The following is a 17034-nucleotide window of genomic DNA, read 5'->3' as shown; positions in this document are numbered from 1 at the left end:
CCAGGGGAACGGGCAAGGGGGGCTACGCCCGACGTGTTACCCCAAGTCGGACCGACCCCCAACAATCAACTTCCCCTTGTAAATGGAATACCCTTCGGATAATGCACGAAAAGGCGACAAGACAAAAGGCCGACGACCCATGTGTTTTGTTATTTTGTTGATCTCTTTTTTAGAGAAAAAAAAAACACATGCCTGACAAGCGAAAGAGAGAGCGCGCGCGAACACGCGATCGGGAACATGTATACCATGATTTCCACCAAAGAAAGCCTTTCCCGTCCTAACTAAAAGTACTTACTACTTTACGCCTTACTTGGAAACTTGGAAACTTGGAAACTTTGGGGGGAAGGGGACAGGACGTCCGCCCATCGTCACTAGCTATTAGCAAGCAAGCAAACCAGCAGAAACAGAAGAGAATGGAACGTGCACAAGTTCAATCCACCCATCCTATCTCCTTCCTTCCCATATCTCTCCTCCCCCTTCGCTTTGTCAAAATAGCCCCACAATGCCATGCCATGCTTATCTGCCAAGCCCTATTTTCCTCGTTCAGAAAAAATCAGGCGGTGATGCTACGGGTCTTCCATGCCCGAAAATAAACTTTGATCTCTAAGAAAGGTCCCCAGGGGGTCGGGGCGCTGGCGCGCGTGGTGCGGCGGGCAGACTGGGACTGGAGCGCAGCAACAACAAAAAGGGTGACCAGTGGAGTGGGTCAACCCAGGTTCTTTTCTTGTCGGCTACGTACCTTGAAGGTTAAAGGTATAGGAAGGGCATGGGTCATGTTGGTTCAATGGTTCGTTTGCTGGCGACGAATGAGGGGGCGCTAAACAGGCGTAAGCCGGTGCGGGCAGACACAGACACTGTCCAAAAGGGCGGAAATTTCGCTTTACGAACTATAGTATAGTATAGTTGGTTTTTTATTTTGTTCGGTTCGTTTGATTATTTCCTTTGGTTGTCGATCGCAGTTCGGGCAGAGCGAGATCAACAGACGCCGCTTGGGGAGGTGGGTGTTTGGCGGTGGGGCGTATGCACGGTGGTGCCAGAGCTGGGAAACGGGGTTAACGGCATAAGTAGGCGTTGGCTGGTTATGTCATGGCAACGGAGTTTGAGTGGGGTTTAACGGAGATTTCAAAAGGCCGATGCGAAGGAAGGGGGGCCGATTGGCGTGTGCCATGGGGGGATAGGTGATGTGCGGGTTTATGAGAGGAGACTTTTGCATGATGAAATGAGCATTATTAATATGCTAGTATGAGATGGAACGTAGATTAGGTTGACGACGCTGACCCGATGACCCAACAGTGAGGAAAGGCTATTTCTTCGTGCCTTGCATGATTCAAGTGCTGATGTTCAGCTGAATGTTTCAGCTGTATGTTGATACTGCTCACCGCTTTCTTCTTTCTTCCATTTACCGCTTTCGTCTCTTGAATCTCGAGTTGCCTAGGGCTGAACTCTCGATAGCTGAAGTTTGGCCATGGTCCGTACGGACTGCCAGATTGGTAGTTTTCCCAAAATTGAAGGCCCTCTGGTTGCTCACGTTCATACCCTGCCTGTCGTATTCGGGTCGCACGACCGTGAAGATCCTACCAGTCGGTCACTGCATGCGCGGCTCATCATCCTGTACCAGTTCGAAGGTGTGAATAGCTTTTATATGCGCCCCAAAGATAGACTGTCGCATCTTGTGATTTCCTGTACTATATCCTCTCTCAGGTAGACGGTGGTCCGAAATGAGGCCATTCCCCATCAGGCATATCGTCACTGTGGACGAATCGCCAGAATCCATATATGAGACATAGGAAGACAAAGACAACTAGCAATTGTCCAAGCCATTCAGGTAATGCGCGATCCGTAGGGTCCATGTCGCTGCTGGCTATGGACGACTCTTCGAGGAAGTGGCTAAAGGTGCCATAGTCTGGCGGCGCACCGCTCGTCGCAATGGCATCATCGTAGGAGGGTGGTGGCTCGTCGTGATGCAGAGGTTCGTCAAGAAATAGGTGTATAGGCGGTTCGTGAGGGTCGTCGTTGTCATGGTGGTCGGATGCATCTACTCTAGGTGGGGTAGATGGTGGATCGTATGAGGCCTGCTATGGTTAGCCCCGCATTGTATGTGTGGCTGTCTTCCAGAATTTACCGGCGCTGCGTCGTGCATGATACATTAGCCACAGAGGTTAGCTGGCCGTCTGCCCAGGCGTCATGGCGGTGGTGATGGAGATGGTGGTGAAGTGGCGGAGGTCGCGTGTGGCGCGCGTCATAACGGCGTCGCATGTGAAAGCCCATGTCGCACTTCGCGGGTAGGCGGTCCGAGCTTTGGCGAAGTGCTGCGTGTCGGGTTGCGACAATGGCAAGACGTGGACAGATACTTTGACTTCACCGCGTAGGCAGCCATTGACTGTATCCCACCCAGCTCTACCATCTGGTACAGCATGTTCCGTAATCTGCCATCCACCTACAGAAAACACACCAACCGCCACGCAAAATATGGCCGCTGATTCTGCTACTAACCTCCACATCTTCTCACCTACAGGCTCCGGCCGCTCCAGTCCTGCCCCCCGGGCTTCGCGCAATGCCGTTGAAGAGCGTAGGTTTCTGTTCCTACCATTTTACCCTACTGCGCACGACTAACCGGGCCTGCGCAGCTTTGTACAAAAAAGACAAGGGATTCCGACGATATGCCGCTGGTGTTGAGCGCGCCCTCGCCCTTTGGGATACTGCCCAGCAGGAATGGGCCGACTATATTTCTTTCCTCGCCAGGCTGCTCAAGGTCAATATTGCCGTACCATCGCGAATATGAATCACAGCGCTTATCATGTATCCCGTCCAGGCCTTGCAAGCGCACCCTTCAGAGATACCCGTTATCCCCCATAGCGATACAGTTGCACTGCGATTAGCGCAGTGCTTGAATCCAACATTGCCCTCGGGCGTCCACCAGAAAGCCCTCGAAGTCTATGACTATATCTTCTCTACCATTAGTGTATGCCCATTCCACACCCCAACAGGTCAGGTTGGCAGATGCTGACCCATGCCCAGAAAGACGCCCTCGCCCGTGATCTGAGCCTTTATTTCCCCGGCCTTGCCTCTGTACTATCTTTTGCCTCGCTTTCGGTCCGCCCACTCTATCTCTCTCTCTTCGAAACGCACATTTTGAAGCTCGACGGAGCTGCCCTTCGACCAGCCTTGAAGGCCATCATACTCTCGCTGCTTCCTGGTCTAGAGGATGAGACAAGCGAGGACTTTGAGCGCATGGTGTCAGCAACCGAGAAACTGCGCAATACTTTTCAGGAAAACTCAAACGAGGCAACTGAATCGAGGACAACTAGTGGCTCGTCGCATTTCTGGCAGTGTTTCTTCCTCGCTACCATAACAAATGCATCCAGACGACAAGGTGCACTCGCATTTCTCACACGTCACTTGCCCAAGTTCGGAAGTCCAGGTCGTCGGAATTCTCCACAAGATGCTTCAATGCCTCCCGAAACCCTATCGACCGAAGCAGAGGCAGCCACATCCCCGGAGCCAGGTCTACTAATCCGTTGCTTCGAATCTGGCCTTTCAGACCCTCAAATACTTATACAGCGCGGATTCCTTGACTTACTAGTCACTCACCTACCTCTTGACTCACCTGTCCTGCAAGAACGTGTCGGTAAAGCGGACTTGGAGCGACTGGTCGCAGCAGCGGCTGGTGTGGTATCACGAAGGGACATGAGTTTGAACCGCCGACTCTGGGCATGGTTCCTCGGACCCGAGCCTACGGCATCCGAGGCCAACGAAAGCGTCACTTCTCCAATGTCGGAGAGTCACGGACCTGGAGACACTTCCGCCCACCAAGCTGCTTTCTTCTCGCGATATGGTCTTGAGGCACTCACAAACAGCGTGCTCAAAATGATTAATCGACGTAGTGAAACCCCTGCCGAGCGAGCACGTCCTTTTAGAGTATGTCTATCGCTTATGGATCGTTGGGAGGTAGGTGGGTTGATTGTACCTGAGATTTTCCTCCCAGCATTGCAGAGTGTCCACTCTTACAGCGAGGATGCCTCAAGAGATCAGGTTGACGAAGTGGTGAGAAGCGCCAGTGCATTCTTTGATGGCGTCGACAGCGGCTTGATTTGGGGCAAGCTTATCCACCTCATCACATCCTCTCTGCAGACAGGTCTGGCCTCTCATAGTGAAGCATTACGGAAGGTGAAGCTGACAAAGTTTATTCTTGCACGTTTCAACCTCAAAGAAGAGGATATGCTATTGTATCACATGCCTCTGATGATTCTATCGACACTTATACGCTTGAACGAGTCGTCCAACGCAGCGAGCATTACATCGGCGGAGATTGAGGTCAGGAGTTTGGCTCTAGAGATTTTAGACTCGCTTGTTCAGGTCGTACCAGACCGTTCATTCCAGAGCGGTAAAGCAACGGACGAACAACTATCTGAAGCCCTCAAGATGACCCCCGCAAATGTGTCTCAGAAACTCCAAGAGTTCTATGAAGAATCTCAAGGGAGCCTTGACGCGGCAGATCTACCCTTTGATCCAAGGCAACTGGGCCAAATTGTTCTTCGTGAGGCTTCACGAATGTTCATTGGGGCTTTGCAATCAAACAGCCCTCAAAACTCGGCCGAGACACCTTCCAGAATCCTTGCGAGCTTGATATTCAAAACCCAGTGCACGAACGCAATTGAAGAGACGGATCTCCCAGCCGTATTTGCAGAGATTCTTCAAAAGCCAGCTGATTCCGAGGTTGTCCCGCCGTTTTCACTATTGAGCGCCATAACCAGTGTCCTCCTGGCTCTTCAGACTGCACTTCCATCGGGACCCTGCATTACCTTAGACCAGTTGTCCGAGCTTGCATACCCTCTAATTGAATACTTTTGGCAATACCTTTCGCCAACATTACCCAAGTATCATGTCGAGACAGCACGGTGCTTACTGCTACTGCACTCAATGGCTCCAGCAAGTCGAATGGTTGAGAGCGCCATATCGTCCATAGTTGTAAAGCAGATGTCCCAGGCTCCAGGAATTGAGGGATCCTCGAACTGCGGTCGACGATTCGCCACACTCTGGGCACATGTTATGCATGAGCTGAGCTTACAGTCAGAGAAGCGCCCAAGCACCACGCGACGACCAAGTGGCAACGCTCTTCCTGTCTCACTTCCTGCCAACGACTTCCAGGCCGTGTTGACAAGGCCGCTTCTTCTACTTCTAGACACAATCGCGGACGAAGGTTCCGAAACGTCTACCTTTATGCAAAGTTGGCTCCATGAACTGCCGAGTCTGAACCGAATTATTGAAGTCCTTGCAGTTCACATTCAGTCGATGAACTGCTTGGCGGGTTCGAACAACCTGGCGCCTGAACAGGCCAATCCAAGACGTTTACAGCTTTCGAAAAGAGATGATACCAAAGAGTGCTTGTACTACCTCAAGCACATTGCTAATGTTGTGAAAAACCCATCACGCCTTACCTGGGCTACGCTTGCTGAAATGAGTGTCGCTTGGTCAGAAGATTCTACATTGCGAGTGACGATCCAAGAATGGCTTGTACGTACTTGCTTGAAAACGCTGGCAATTCATGCTGGCGCTTCGGAAAAGGATGCGGAGCCACACATCCACGAGTTACACAGGCTATCCGTCTCGGTCATATCGCAAATCTACCGCAGTCCATTTGCCACTCCACTTCGAGATCTGGAGCTTGAAATACCACTTATGAACAGACTGAGATCAGCAAATCCATCTTTGCAAAGTCTGATATTAGGTGCGGAGCTTGCTGCACTGAGACTCCGTCTTACTCGTCCGCAAGAACAGCCGGCTGAAGCCAAGACACTCAGTCCTCCTACAACGAATCGGTCACGTCTCTCTTTGACCCTAAATAGAGAGTCTGAAGACAATGAGCCGGCACCTGTCCCGCCACCCCCTCAGCTAATCGAATGCCTGAAGTTTGGCTTCTCATCACCAACTAGTCGCTTGGTTCTTGAGGATTGGATCCATTTCCTTGTTGAGGTACTGCCAATGTTTGCTGATACCATCTTCCAAAATCTTCTTCCGCTTGTTGAATGTCTTTGCCAGCAAATCAACATCACATTCGAGCATCTTAAAACGACCTTCTCAACGAAGGAGGCACCCCGCATGATATCACCGGAATCGACATTGATATCGCTCATGAATGGTCTGGAGCAAATCTTGGCCAAGGCACACGAACGTCTGACGACGCAGGAAACAAAGGTATCAGCCAATAAAACCCCTGAGCAGCCTCAAGGCTTCTTTAGCAATGTGGTATCTGGTGTTTTCTCTTCTGAGACTAATCAGACACGCACTCCTACAGCCAACAGTAGACTAACAGTCCTGCTTTGCTTCCAAGACACTGTCCGTATCTGTTTTTCCATCTGGTCGTGGGGAGGCTACGGCCAAAGAAAAGAAGCACAGGATCCTACATCGGCATCTTCATTCGCGTACACATCACTACGTATGCGCAACCGAGCTCGCCGCACGCTGGAGCATCTCTTTGGGGCCGAAGCATTGGAATGCCTCGAGACATTGGCGGTGCAATGGGCTCACGCAGCACTTGACGATATTCAAGGACCTGCAATCATGGGGTTGTTGAACGTGTTGAATGGTTCCAAACCCAAGCACACTATCCCAGCCATCTTCAATGCTGTCTATAGTCGCACTGACCCCGGTGCCTTGGATCCCAGCAGACTATCTACCCTGACGTCTGATCTTACCGACACGGAACTGGTTGCTTTCCTTGTTGAGTATACGGATTCTCTGGAAGATGACGCCATGGACGAGATCTGGCAGGACTGCATGCTGTTCCTCAAAGATGTCCTCGCGAACCCTTTACCACATCGACAAATCTTACCAAACCTCTTAGAGTTCACTGCCGTCATAGGGCAGAAGGTTGACAATACTAACTTTGGGGAACAGCGCAGAATGAGGAGGGAGCTCGCTGTAAGTATGCAAGTTTCGTTTCATTAACCTATCTGACCGCTAGTATAGGATATTTTTGCAAGAATTCTTACTGCAATCTTCACAACCCGCTCCATGGGTTATCTGCAAGATTCGAGTCAGAGCACGGTTGAGAAGGCAGCTGCCACGACGAACGGAGGCCGTGCACAGAAACGAGCCACCGACGTTGTCTCTATCCTCAGTACTGTCGTACCAAAATTGCCAATTATCCTTGTTGAGAACGATCGGGTGACAAAGGTGGTGTCGGATATATCCACATCTGTCATTGGACCAACGTTCCGTGCCAAAGCTTTCCCTGAGAATGTGTCGAGAAACATGCTGGACCTGCTTCAAGGCCTTGTCAAGATTTCACAAAACAACAAACTGGTCAAGAAAGATATTTTTGATGCTTTCAATGACGCAAAGTTCTTCAATACGCCGCTTTCGTTGCTGAAAGATGCATGGGTGCCTATTTTGGCACAGTGGACACAGTCGGACAAGGAACGTGTGCCAGAATTGCTATCGCGGCTGTCTGCACCTACGACTGCAGGGATCATGTTTGGTGTTGGGGCTACGTCGGCCAGGCAAGAGGCGGACCGAAAGACGCAGCTCACTCTACGACGCATCGCGCTGCTTATTCTGAGCAGCGCGGAAGACGCGTTTACGCCCAACATAGCGCAGATTGTTGAAAAGATTGTGGAATTGCTTACGGCCACACCGGCATCGTCACCTTCATCCACGACTCGGGCCGAGGTCATTGTGCTGTTACGGGCGATTATTTTGAAGACATCGCCAGTACACCTGGCGCCATTGTGGCCGGTAGTGAACGGGGAATTGACATCGGGTCTGTCAGCCATTCTGCCGGATGCAGCTAACAAGGAACACTACAACAATGCAGGCATCATTCAAAGCTGCAAGCTGTTGGATGAGCTGGTTGTGCTGGATCCGGATGATTTCCAGCTGATGGAATGGCTCTTCATTACCGACACGATTGATGCAGTATACAAGCCCGTCGAGCCGCCGGCGCTTATGTCGCTCACTGATGAAATCAACGAAGTGTTGAGCATGTCTTCGGCAGCGCCTGCAGCGCCTATGAGTGGGCAACATGGGTTGGACGGGGATGAGCCCAAGCGGGTACTGCTTCTAGATCCGCTGATCGAGGCTCTGGAGAAGGAGGAGGGCGCAGCCGTTTTGGAGATGACTAGGGGAGAGCTAGTGAATCGATTGGTCCGGCCGTTCCTGGGAAATCTTGCGATGAACGCTTTTGAAGCGAGGTACGGAGGTGGGAAAGCGGACTGGCGGGGTGTTTGGGAGAGCGTGGTTGCAGACGCAGGGTTTTGAAGTTTTTGCGATTGATTGGACCGGCTGGGAGGTGTGCGTGTCAGATCAACCTAAAGTGCTGCACAGTACAGGAGGTCAGCATTTTGTTGATGCCAAGCCGGAGTATAATCCACGGTGAATTAGGATGCTTTGCCAGTCGGACGGTCGGGAGTTGATGCGGAATTGAAGGGGACAGGAGCTAGAGATATGGTGGGACATGTTGGAGAGGAAAAAGCAAAATAGTCGGGTTCAGGTAGAAAAGTAGTCGCGATGTTGGTAGTCTATGTATGAATCTTGGGGTAGGAGCTGGCCAAGCATTTGGAGTAACCGAGCTCTGTTTGGCCATGCGAGTGTCCGGTGAGGGACTAGTCGTGCAACCTGCTGTCGTTCTTGAGGTAGTGTTTAGTGAGGATGCTAGGCTGCTCACGAGCCACCCGACTACGCATCCCCTAGCAAACCTAAGCGGCACGTGGTGTTCACGTCTAGACTGTCAAGAAATTTTCTTCACAAAAAGGAAGTAATTTTTTTGTTTGCAAATGTGGTATATGTATGGTTGTATCATCATGGCTATGCTCACCTACCAGCATTTGTCGTCGTCGATTGCACCAAAAAGCACGCTGAACCAAGATAGTCAGGGCTCGCCGAACTGTCATGGACCCTTGAGATCTCACATCTCCGGCGTCTAGCGCGGACTAGTCGGTACGCTCGGTGGCTTCGGTACCAAGCGGACCCCGGTTCCAGCAGCAGTTCAGCTCAGCTGGGCAGAGGCCTTCACCCATGGATCGCCAGTTTGGAGAGGGCCAGCGCGGGCAGCGCGGCCAATGGACATGGAGGGAATGCGAGAGCGGGTCGAAGTACGCAATACACACTACTGTCATTTCGTACATGGAAAAAGCGGAAATCGATTTCGCCCTCCTCCGTGCGCACCGTTCCGCTGGTCGTGCCGCCACACTCGCCTGCGGTTCCTGGGGTCTGGATTGACGCATGGGTGACCGGAGAAGTCAAATATCAAACTGAGTGAGCCCGGGAGAGTGGGAAAAAGCCATGTCTGGTCAACTTGAGGCTGGTAGGATACGTCAGTGTTGGATGCACGACAGATTTGTGAGCTGGGGCGCTGCGGTGCGGTTGTGTGTCGACAAGTGTACCGGATCCGGCCAGAGAGTCTCTGCCTCATGGCGAGGCCTCTATCCAGCGCCCTCGGTACTACTGCTACTGGTGCTGCGCACTGGCAAGCACAGAGATAATAAAAGGAAAAAAAAGTTTAGTATATAGCATGGCGCCCACCGCGGCTGCCAGAGGGCTCCCTCTGTCTCTCGAGCACCAGAAGAAGAAGAAGAAGAAGAAAACACATCATGGCAACTTGGAACAGTCATCGCATGCTCGAGCAACAGTCATTGCGAAAAGGTCAAACTCCACGTCACTGGCACACGCATGAAGGGGGTGGTTCGGCAAACCTGATTTTGCAGCACAAGAAAACAGCAGCAGACATGAGTCCCTACTCTGAAACACACACCGCAATGGCTTCATACCCAATGGGGGCTTTGGCTGGGGACAGGCCTGGAGGCTGGACACAGGATCACCACGTCACGAGCCCCATGTCACCGCCAGCAGCATCTGACCCAACCAGGCCCGCCTTCGCCTCATCATCCCCCCCACAGCCTCGCCAACAAACGACATGTGCTGTCCCGACTCTCCCCGTGCCACAGCAACCCAGGGCCATTACCGCTACTCTTGGAGTAGTTCCGGTGTGGCCGCCACCGCCGCTGCTAGCGCCGACACCGCAACTTGCGAACACTGGCGGTCTACCCAGCACCAGCAGAGGCAGCATCCCACGACCACCGCCCCGTGAACACTGCCTGCAAGATGACCTGTACTACACTTTCACACGCGATGCCTACCTGTCCAGTGCCACCACGGCGGCTAGAGAGGTTGCCGGGTCCCTGGCGTTGAACCAAGGTTATCATCACTGTGCTGGCCCTGCTTCTGCCCTTGCTGCTGCTGTTGTTCCTACAGCCACTACTGCCACCGCTATTGCTGTGCCAAAAGAGACGGTGAACAAGACTCACCGACGCCCACAACACCCATTAAAAAGACCTCTGCACGCACTACCGCCCCAAAATCACCCACCTGCAAAGAGACTTAGACCTTGTACTCCTACTCCTCCTGTCATCAACAATAACAACCTCCACTTTGTCGACTCGTCTCTCTTCGCTACACTAAACGCAGCCATGATGGAAATCGCCAGCCGCCAACTCCCCACACACCAACCCATGTCGACTTCGTCGCCAAAAATATCCTTCAAGGACACCACTTGGACTTTTCCCAAGAAGCTCAAGAAGAAGCGTCCCCGACCCAGCGACATCTTCAACATCAACTTTGGCTTTGGATTTTCCTCTCGCCGTCGCCAATCCTCAGACTACTCGCCTCAAGTCAGCCCTCGCACCAGCATCTCATCCGCATCCGGTTCCCCAAGGACAGAAATGACCGAATCCTTCAAGAGGCAGCGGATCGACTCTTCCGGCTCCGATGCCGAGGTCACGCGATCAAAGAGCGCAAGGCTGGACATCATCACTCCGACCACCAGCCGCACCCAATGTGAAGAGCCACACCCGGGCCAACTCGTCGACTTTACCCAAACTCCACCTTCACTTCCTCCCTCGCCACCCCCGGCTCCCGTCCCCGCCATGCAACTCCCCTCACCCAAACAATCACCCAAGCTCCTCCCCAAGAGCAACCCAACCAACGAGTCTAGCCTCCGCCTCACCACCGACGCCTACCACGAGTACCTCGCCACCACCCAACGCCGCAAGTCCTTCCCCGCCGGCGAATGGGCCGCCCGCCGCATCCGTGAGGAATTCCAAATCCTCAGCAAACTCGACGCTGGTCTTGGCCGTGAAGAGGAAATCGAATCCATCGATCCTCTTGATACTACTACTACTACTACTGCTACTACTGCCAACTCTGCCAACGACATCTCCCTCATCGCCCCCTTCGACACCACCACCACCACCACCACCACTTGTACTACTCAGCTTCCCATTGAAAACTCAAACTGCGAACTCCGCCGCACCACCAGTGATCCCTCCACCGAGCGCTTCCTCTTGCACATCCGCGCTAGCCTCGAGGCTCGCAGGAGCAAGAGCGGCAAAATGTGGCAGTCTTACCCCGTCTTTGCTGATGAAGTCGAGAAGGGGTTTTTGGATGATGCGCCCTTGTAACAACATACACACTTTCCTTCTTAACTTTCTAAGCGGTGTTTTTTGTATTATATGTAATACTTTCTTCTTTTCCTTCTCTTATATTTTCGTTTGTTAAGTAGGGGGGATGAGGATTCAGTTCTCTCCCCCCCATCCCTTTCTTTGGGCTTTCCAGACCCCAGGGCTTCTACGGGCAAATTGCAGGACAATTTTTTGCCTCGGAGAACCAGTCATCCTTTTCTTTTTTCGTTTGTTTCTAGGGATTTTTTTTCCTTTTTTTTTGAGCATTACAAAGGGAAATGGGTGTGTAGCATTACTTGGCATTGGCATGAATAGCGAGCGTTGGAACACATTTTTAGCATAGATACCCCCCCCCCCCCAACCATGGTTACCTCCACCGAACAAACGGTTGGTAAGGTGCAGAGATGATATGAACGTCTCAGATATGAAAGTTTTAATATTTATGATTAACTACATCTACAACATCTACTCTTTCTCTCCATTCTTCGTGCTCTCCACTCCTCCTCTCTTCCTCTTCCCTCTTAAATAATCAAACCGTCTTTGACGCCCAAAAAATCACCGACTCTTCCACCTCACCCCCCCAACCCACTTAACCCACCGTTCCACCCTCTCCCTAACCTCGGCATCCCCCTGCACACCCCCCTCAACAATCAACTCGACGGTATAAAAACTCCTCGCCAACTCCTCATTCCCCACAAGTCCATGCACAAAACTATGACACGCGCGACACAACCACGCCACGCTATTCAACCTTTCCTCTGCATGCCACCCGCGCTTCAGCACGCGCGCATGCGCCGATTTGGGGATGAGGTGGTGGTACGTCAGCGGGACCCAGTCTCTGCCGCATAATTCGCAGGCCGAGGTGCGGGTGCTGGACCAGATGGGTGGCGGCGCCGTCACGGCAGTTATGTAGGCTGTGAAGAGCGGGGTGAGCAGGTTGTGATGGTCGGTTTGGTCCGAGCATGGGGGGAGGAGGGCGTAGGATTCTAGGCTGTCGATGGCGATGGGTGGGATGCTGGTCAAGACGAGGATGCGTGTTGCGGCGGAGAGAGGCGGCGAGTATGTTTCCTCGAGGGAGGGGGTGGATGTGAAGAGGGTGTGGGTGAGGGTGCGGAGGGAGGCGGGGAGGCTGGGGAAGATGAGGGCGCTGAGGTACTGTGGTTGCGATTGTTAGTTTATGCAGTAGGTAGAGACATGGGGATTGTGTACTTCGATAAACTCGCCTAGGTCTTCGGCGTCGTTGGTTTGCGAATCTGCATTGCTGGTTTCTAAAGCTTTGTCTTGCGGCGTATCGTCGCTCTTCCCGCTCTTTGACCCCTTCTTCGCGTGGCGCTTCTTCTTCGGCTTGGGCTTCTCCGCCGGCGCGGCGAGCGCTTTGAGGACCAGCTCGCTCATGCAGTCGCGGAACGTTTCGTAGTTGGATTGCTCCTCGGCGGGAATGGGCTCAGCCATGTTCAATTGATTCGAAATAAGCTGTACTACTATTCAAGATATACGTATTCAATTGTGCGCGCATAGTGGCGAGCATCAGCGGCGATGCCATGGTGTTTTTGTAGTGTAGACGGCCATGACGAAGTCGTCAACTTTCGCGTTCGCGAGGCGAGGCGCTAGCGGGGTCGTGAGCATAAGGGCGCTGCAAGGGCTTAACGCCCGTCAGACGAACTCGTATCTGTTGGCGAATATTCGAGATGCGATTTCGATCGAATTGCAGCCTGGGGCTGACCTGCTGGTGTTTGTTAATTCGCGGCTCTTGCATGAATCCTCTGCTGGGATTATTCCGTCATGTGTTGGCACCCGGCCATTCAGAAAAGCAAAAGCAATGACGCAAGTTGGAGCATAGTCTTGTAATCTTGAATTCTCATCATATTCTTCTAATCCAATCAGCAGAACGTACACTTGCTGAATATTACCATGCCATCTGCTCTTTGCGCTCGTCATATCCCGAAAGATCAAGCCATTCACAGCACATGCGAAATACGAGCATTGAGCCCTGTTCCTTTGGACCACAGACCGTCGTTTTACTGATTTTAGGCTTTCTTCTTTCCGCCCTTGGCAAGGCGGTTCGCTTTGCCCATGGCTTGCTCCCGTCTCCTGGCTTCACGCTCCATGAGCTCCTTCTTCTCTTTTTCAAGCTCAGCACGTTCCTCAGCCTCGGCCTTCTTTCGCGCAGCCTCAGCCTCCCTACGTTCGCGAACCAGCTTTAGGCGCTCGAGATCAGCACGCGCCTGATCGGTCTTGCCTTCGGCGTGCAGCTTGTCGTATCGATCCTTGTTGGCTTGCGCTTGGAGAGCCTCGCGCTCACGACGGGACAGCTGCGAAAGATCCTTTTGCTTGCCCTTGCCCTTGGCTGCGGAGTCGTCCTCTGCCTCAACGGGTGCTTTGGTAGCTTGTGTGCGGGCCTTGGCGGTGTGATTTGGGTTTGCGGGCATATCATCGTCCTCCTCCTCCTCAGAGTCGGTGGGCATGTCACCTGCCTCGGGTGCCTTTTGCGACTTCTTCGCTATCGCGGCCTGCTTGCGCTTCTTTGCAAGTTCACGGCGCTGTTCACGTGTCAACTCTTCTTGTGCGGGCTTGCCCTCCTCGTCCTCGCTAGACTCCTCCTCTGATGATTCCTCTTCACCGGAAGATTCTTCGTCAACCTTGTCGGGTTGCTCCTGTGACTTGTTGTTAGTTTTTGTCTTTCGGGCGTCTATCAGGGTAAGTACGTACACCCCACATGCCAACTACCTCGCCATCTGCATTTAGCGGTTGCAAGTCGCGTGAAAACTTCTTGCCGCCTCCGCGCTTGACCTTGTTGAACTTGCCGCCGCGACCACGTGCTGAGGACATGTTGAATATGGGTTGTGACTGTGGGAGTCAAGAGTGTTGGATGTCGAGTCTGATTGCAAGCCGTGTCCGTGTACAAGGTGGACGGTGCCGAGAACTATGTAAGGTCCTTTACGTGTGGTATGCTTCGAATGGGGTAAAAGCCTCAGGGAGGGTATGAGTTGGTGTTGGGGGTGATTGTATCAGGGAAGCAGAAGTGGCCTAGTTGTGAAAACGAGCCTGTCGAACCACGGCACGTCAGCCCAATATGCACATTGCGCGCAGCAAAGCGAGCCTGCTACTTACCTGCTACACCGCTATGCAAACAGTCTTCTTGGTGTTGTCAAAAGAGTCACCCTGGCCGTCCCACCAACAAAACGTAACAGCCCCGCGCCCGTCAAAATCCCCTGCCCCGCCATTCCGTCCTCGTCACACCAAACGCGCCATTCTCAATTCGCTCGGCTGACCCCTGCACCGCCGCTAGTCCGCATACCAGCAAGCGCACATTAGTCATCTGAAATTCTCGCAGCAACAAAATCAGCGCGTCGCCCTGTCCCCTTCTGCCCACTAAAACTGAATACCCCTTTATTCACTCTGTGTCTTCCACATCCATGGAGATTCGGAGGGGAAAAAGGAGGTTAGAACAACCTCGCGTTCGCTTACCTCCTTCTCTTCTGCGCTTTGCGCTGGTGGAGCGAAGGCAAATTTTTTGGACGGTACATACTTTTGCGTGCACGCCATGGTGCGCACTCGGCCTTGCGCCACCATAATCAGGCTGCCCAGACCTCTGTGATTTATGAATGCTCCACCTCAAAGCCGTGTCCCTGCCCCAGCTGTGCGTAGCATCACGATATGCGCGACGCGACTCAGGCCATAATTCTGAAAGACCTCTCGTTGGATGCTTTCGCTTGGCTACGGCTCTTTGTTAAAGTCTGGAAATCATCATCAAGCTCATGACATCAAGGCATCACTTTGACATAGAAAACAGCACAAGATTTGAGGTTATCCATCCATTCTTGTTCCTAAGCCTCATCTCTGGATGTCAAGGCAAGCTACCAAAGATCATCCATGGCCATGACATGTTCCTCGTAGAACCCTAAAGTCAGCCATCCCATGAGGAGGATAAAAGAAAGAACCTTCAAGCCAACCGCATTCGACCCATCGTCGGTAGATCCACTCCTCTCTTGCAACCAGTATCCCTCATCCACTAAGCAAGCATGAACCTCCACCCTCACATCCTTGTGACGACCCCAAAGCCCACTCGCATCTAGACGTACCACATGACATCCTTGAGGCTACGCGCGTTCTGGATAGGCATCAAAGGACCAATCTCGACGTGGTGCTTGGAGGAACCAGTCGATGATTCCTTCTCGGCCTTTGCCTCCTTCTTTCCGGACGAGACAGGGCTCTCGTTGAGATGGGCACGTGAGCGGTCCGCAGCCAAGTGAGCATAGTAGACAGCCGGATGCATCGAGACTGGAGTAGTCGAGCGCACATACTGGTACGAGTGTTCGAAGATGAACTGCTGAAGCTCCGCAGCCTTCCAATCACCCTCGTTCAGGATGCAGTGGTAGTGGATGGGACGCGCCGTACCCTTGATGGCAACGTGGGAGCAGAGATAAAAGTCGAACTCGAACGGATGAGTACAGCCAGACTCCACCAGCGTGCCCGGAAGAGGGTTGTTGTTGCGATCGCCCTTGCCAGCATCGGGGAAGAAGCGGATGTGGTGACGCTTGCCGGCAATCACAACCGTGAACTTGGGAACTTCCTTGCAGCCCAACTTCTTGAAGCATTCCTTCATGTCATGAACCTCCTCAAGAACTGCAGCGTACTGTGCCTCACCGACTCCGTCGCGAATGTAAAGAACCCGCTGCGGAGGCCTACCCTGACCAACCTTCTGCATCCAAACCCTGGCCATGGACCCGAAGTGATTATCGATGTTGGAGGTCGTAATCATCTCGACGCGGTTTCCGTTGGTCTGAACCTCAGCCCAGTACCTAGCGAAGTGGGCGTCTGCGGACACGGTGATGGCAGCAAATGAAGCAGCTTCGCCAGAACCCGCTCCAGGAGCAGGATGGGAGACGTCAGCGCCGACCACCATCGTAGGAATCGAGGCAGCCTTTGGTGCAATTTTAGGAATGATCTGAGATTTTGCGATGCAAGTCGCACCACCGAGCTTGGCATTAATCTTCATGCATACGTTGGAGATGTACTGCGGGGAGGCAGACATGACATGCTTGGCCTGTAGAACTTGTGACGCCACGCCGAAACGGATATCACAAGACTTCTTGATGCGGCGGTACACGTCAACGTTCCGATCGTTGACAATGAAGAGCATCAAGTTGGGTGGTGTGGAGTACCTGTAAATTAAGTCAGTGACAGCTCTGCAAAAGAAAGCAAAAATTCCATAGCTTACTTGTTGCCAGTCTGGTTCCAGACCTTCTGGACTACAGTCAAGTTAGCGCGCGTCTTGGAGATTCAACAAGTGTTGCTACTCACCCATCTCTCCACCATCTGCCAGATTTCCCGGACCCATCCAGGGCTTCTTGCCGTGCTGAGGATGAGAGAGGATATGCCCTCCATGCGCTTCGTAGATTTGGATCAGTTTGAGAGCGAAGCTCTCAACAGCTGTGGGCGGCGGACTGCCACGCCCTTGGATAACGCAAATGCCCCAAGCCTTGATGGGGCGTTCCTTGTTTGGCATAACAAACTTTCGTCCGTCAAGCCTCCACCGACCTTGGAGCATATCAGCAGGCTTGATCGTGGCTTCCTT

General features: G+C 52.7%; 5 protein-coding genes across 5 annotated transcripts; 2 read left to right on the top strand and 3 right to left on the bottom strand.

The window, feature by feature from the left end:
- Positions 1 to 1697: 1697 nt before the first annotated feature.
- Positions 1698 to 2140, bottom strand: COCCADRAFT_103674 (uncharacterized protein; the record flags this gene model as incomplete). The annotated part of the gene is made up of 2 exons (XM_007716985.1): positions 1698 to 2072; positions 2123 to 2140. The coding sequence occupies 2 exons, from the start codon at positions 2138 to 2140 to the stop codon at positions 1698 to 1700; spliced, it is 393 nt and encodes a 130-aa protein (XP_007715175.1).
- Positions 2141 to 2469: 329 nt separating this feature from the next.
- On the top strand, positions 2470 to 8259 carry COCCADRAFT_7449 (uncharacterized protein; the record flags this gene model as incomplete). The annotated part of the gene is made up of 5 exons (XM_007716966.1): positions 2470 to 2569; positions 2628 to 2752; positions 2813 to 2962; positions 3019 to 6921; positions 6970 to 8259. 5 exons carry the CDS (start codon positions 2470 to 2472, stop codon positions 8257 to 8259), a joined length of 5568 nt encoding a protein of 1855 aa, XP_007715156.1.
- Positions 8260 to 9614: 1355 nt separating this feature from the next.
- On the top strand, positions 9615 to 11456 carry COCCADRAFT_39264 (uncharacterized protein; the record flags this gene model as incomplete). The annotated part of the gene is made up of 1 exon (XM_007716984.1): positions 9615 to 11456. One exon carries the CDS (start codon positions 9615 to 9617, stop codon positions 11454 to 11456), a length of 1842 nt encoding a protein of 613 aa, XP_007715174.1.
- Positions 11457 to 12011: 555 nt separating this feature from the next.
- COCCADRAFT_28602 (uncharacterized protein) lies at positions 12012 to 12908 on the bottom strand (the record flags this gene model as incomplete). Its single annotated transcript, XM_007716973.1, has 2 exons — positions 12012 to 12611; positions 12666 to 12908. The coding sequence occupies 2 exons, from the start codon at positions 12906 to 12908 to the stop codon at positions 12012 to 12014; spliced, it is 843 nt and encodes a 280-aa protein (XP_007715163.1).
- A 575-nt stretch (positions 12909 to 13483) lies between these two features.
- COCCADRAFT_103687 (uncharacterized protein) lies at positions 13484 to 14285 on the bottom strand (the record flags this gene model as incomplete). The annotated part of the gene is made up of 2 exons (XM_007716983.1): positions 13484 to 14110; positions 14166 to 14285. The coding sequence occupies 2 exons, from the start codon at positions 14283 to 14285 to the stop codon at positions 13484 to 13486; spliced, it is 747 nt and encodes a 248-aa protein (XP_007715173.1).
- Between the last annotated feature and the right edge of the window lie 2749 nt (positions 14286 to 17034).

Source organism: Bipolaris zeicola (genome assembly GCF_000523435.1).
Source record: "Bipolaris zeicola 26-R-13 unplaced genomic scaffold scaffold_160, whole genome shotgun sequence".
NCBI lineage: Eukaryota > Fungi > Ascomycota > Dothideomycetes > Pleosporales > Pleosporaceae > Bipolaris > Bipolaris zeicola.
The sequence above is the reverse complement of the archived record's forward strand: the minus strand, read 5'-3'. Positions and strand labels throughout refer to the sequence as shown.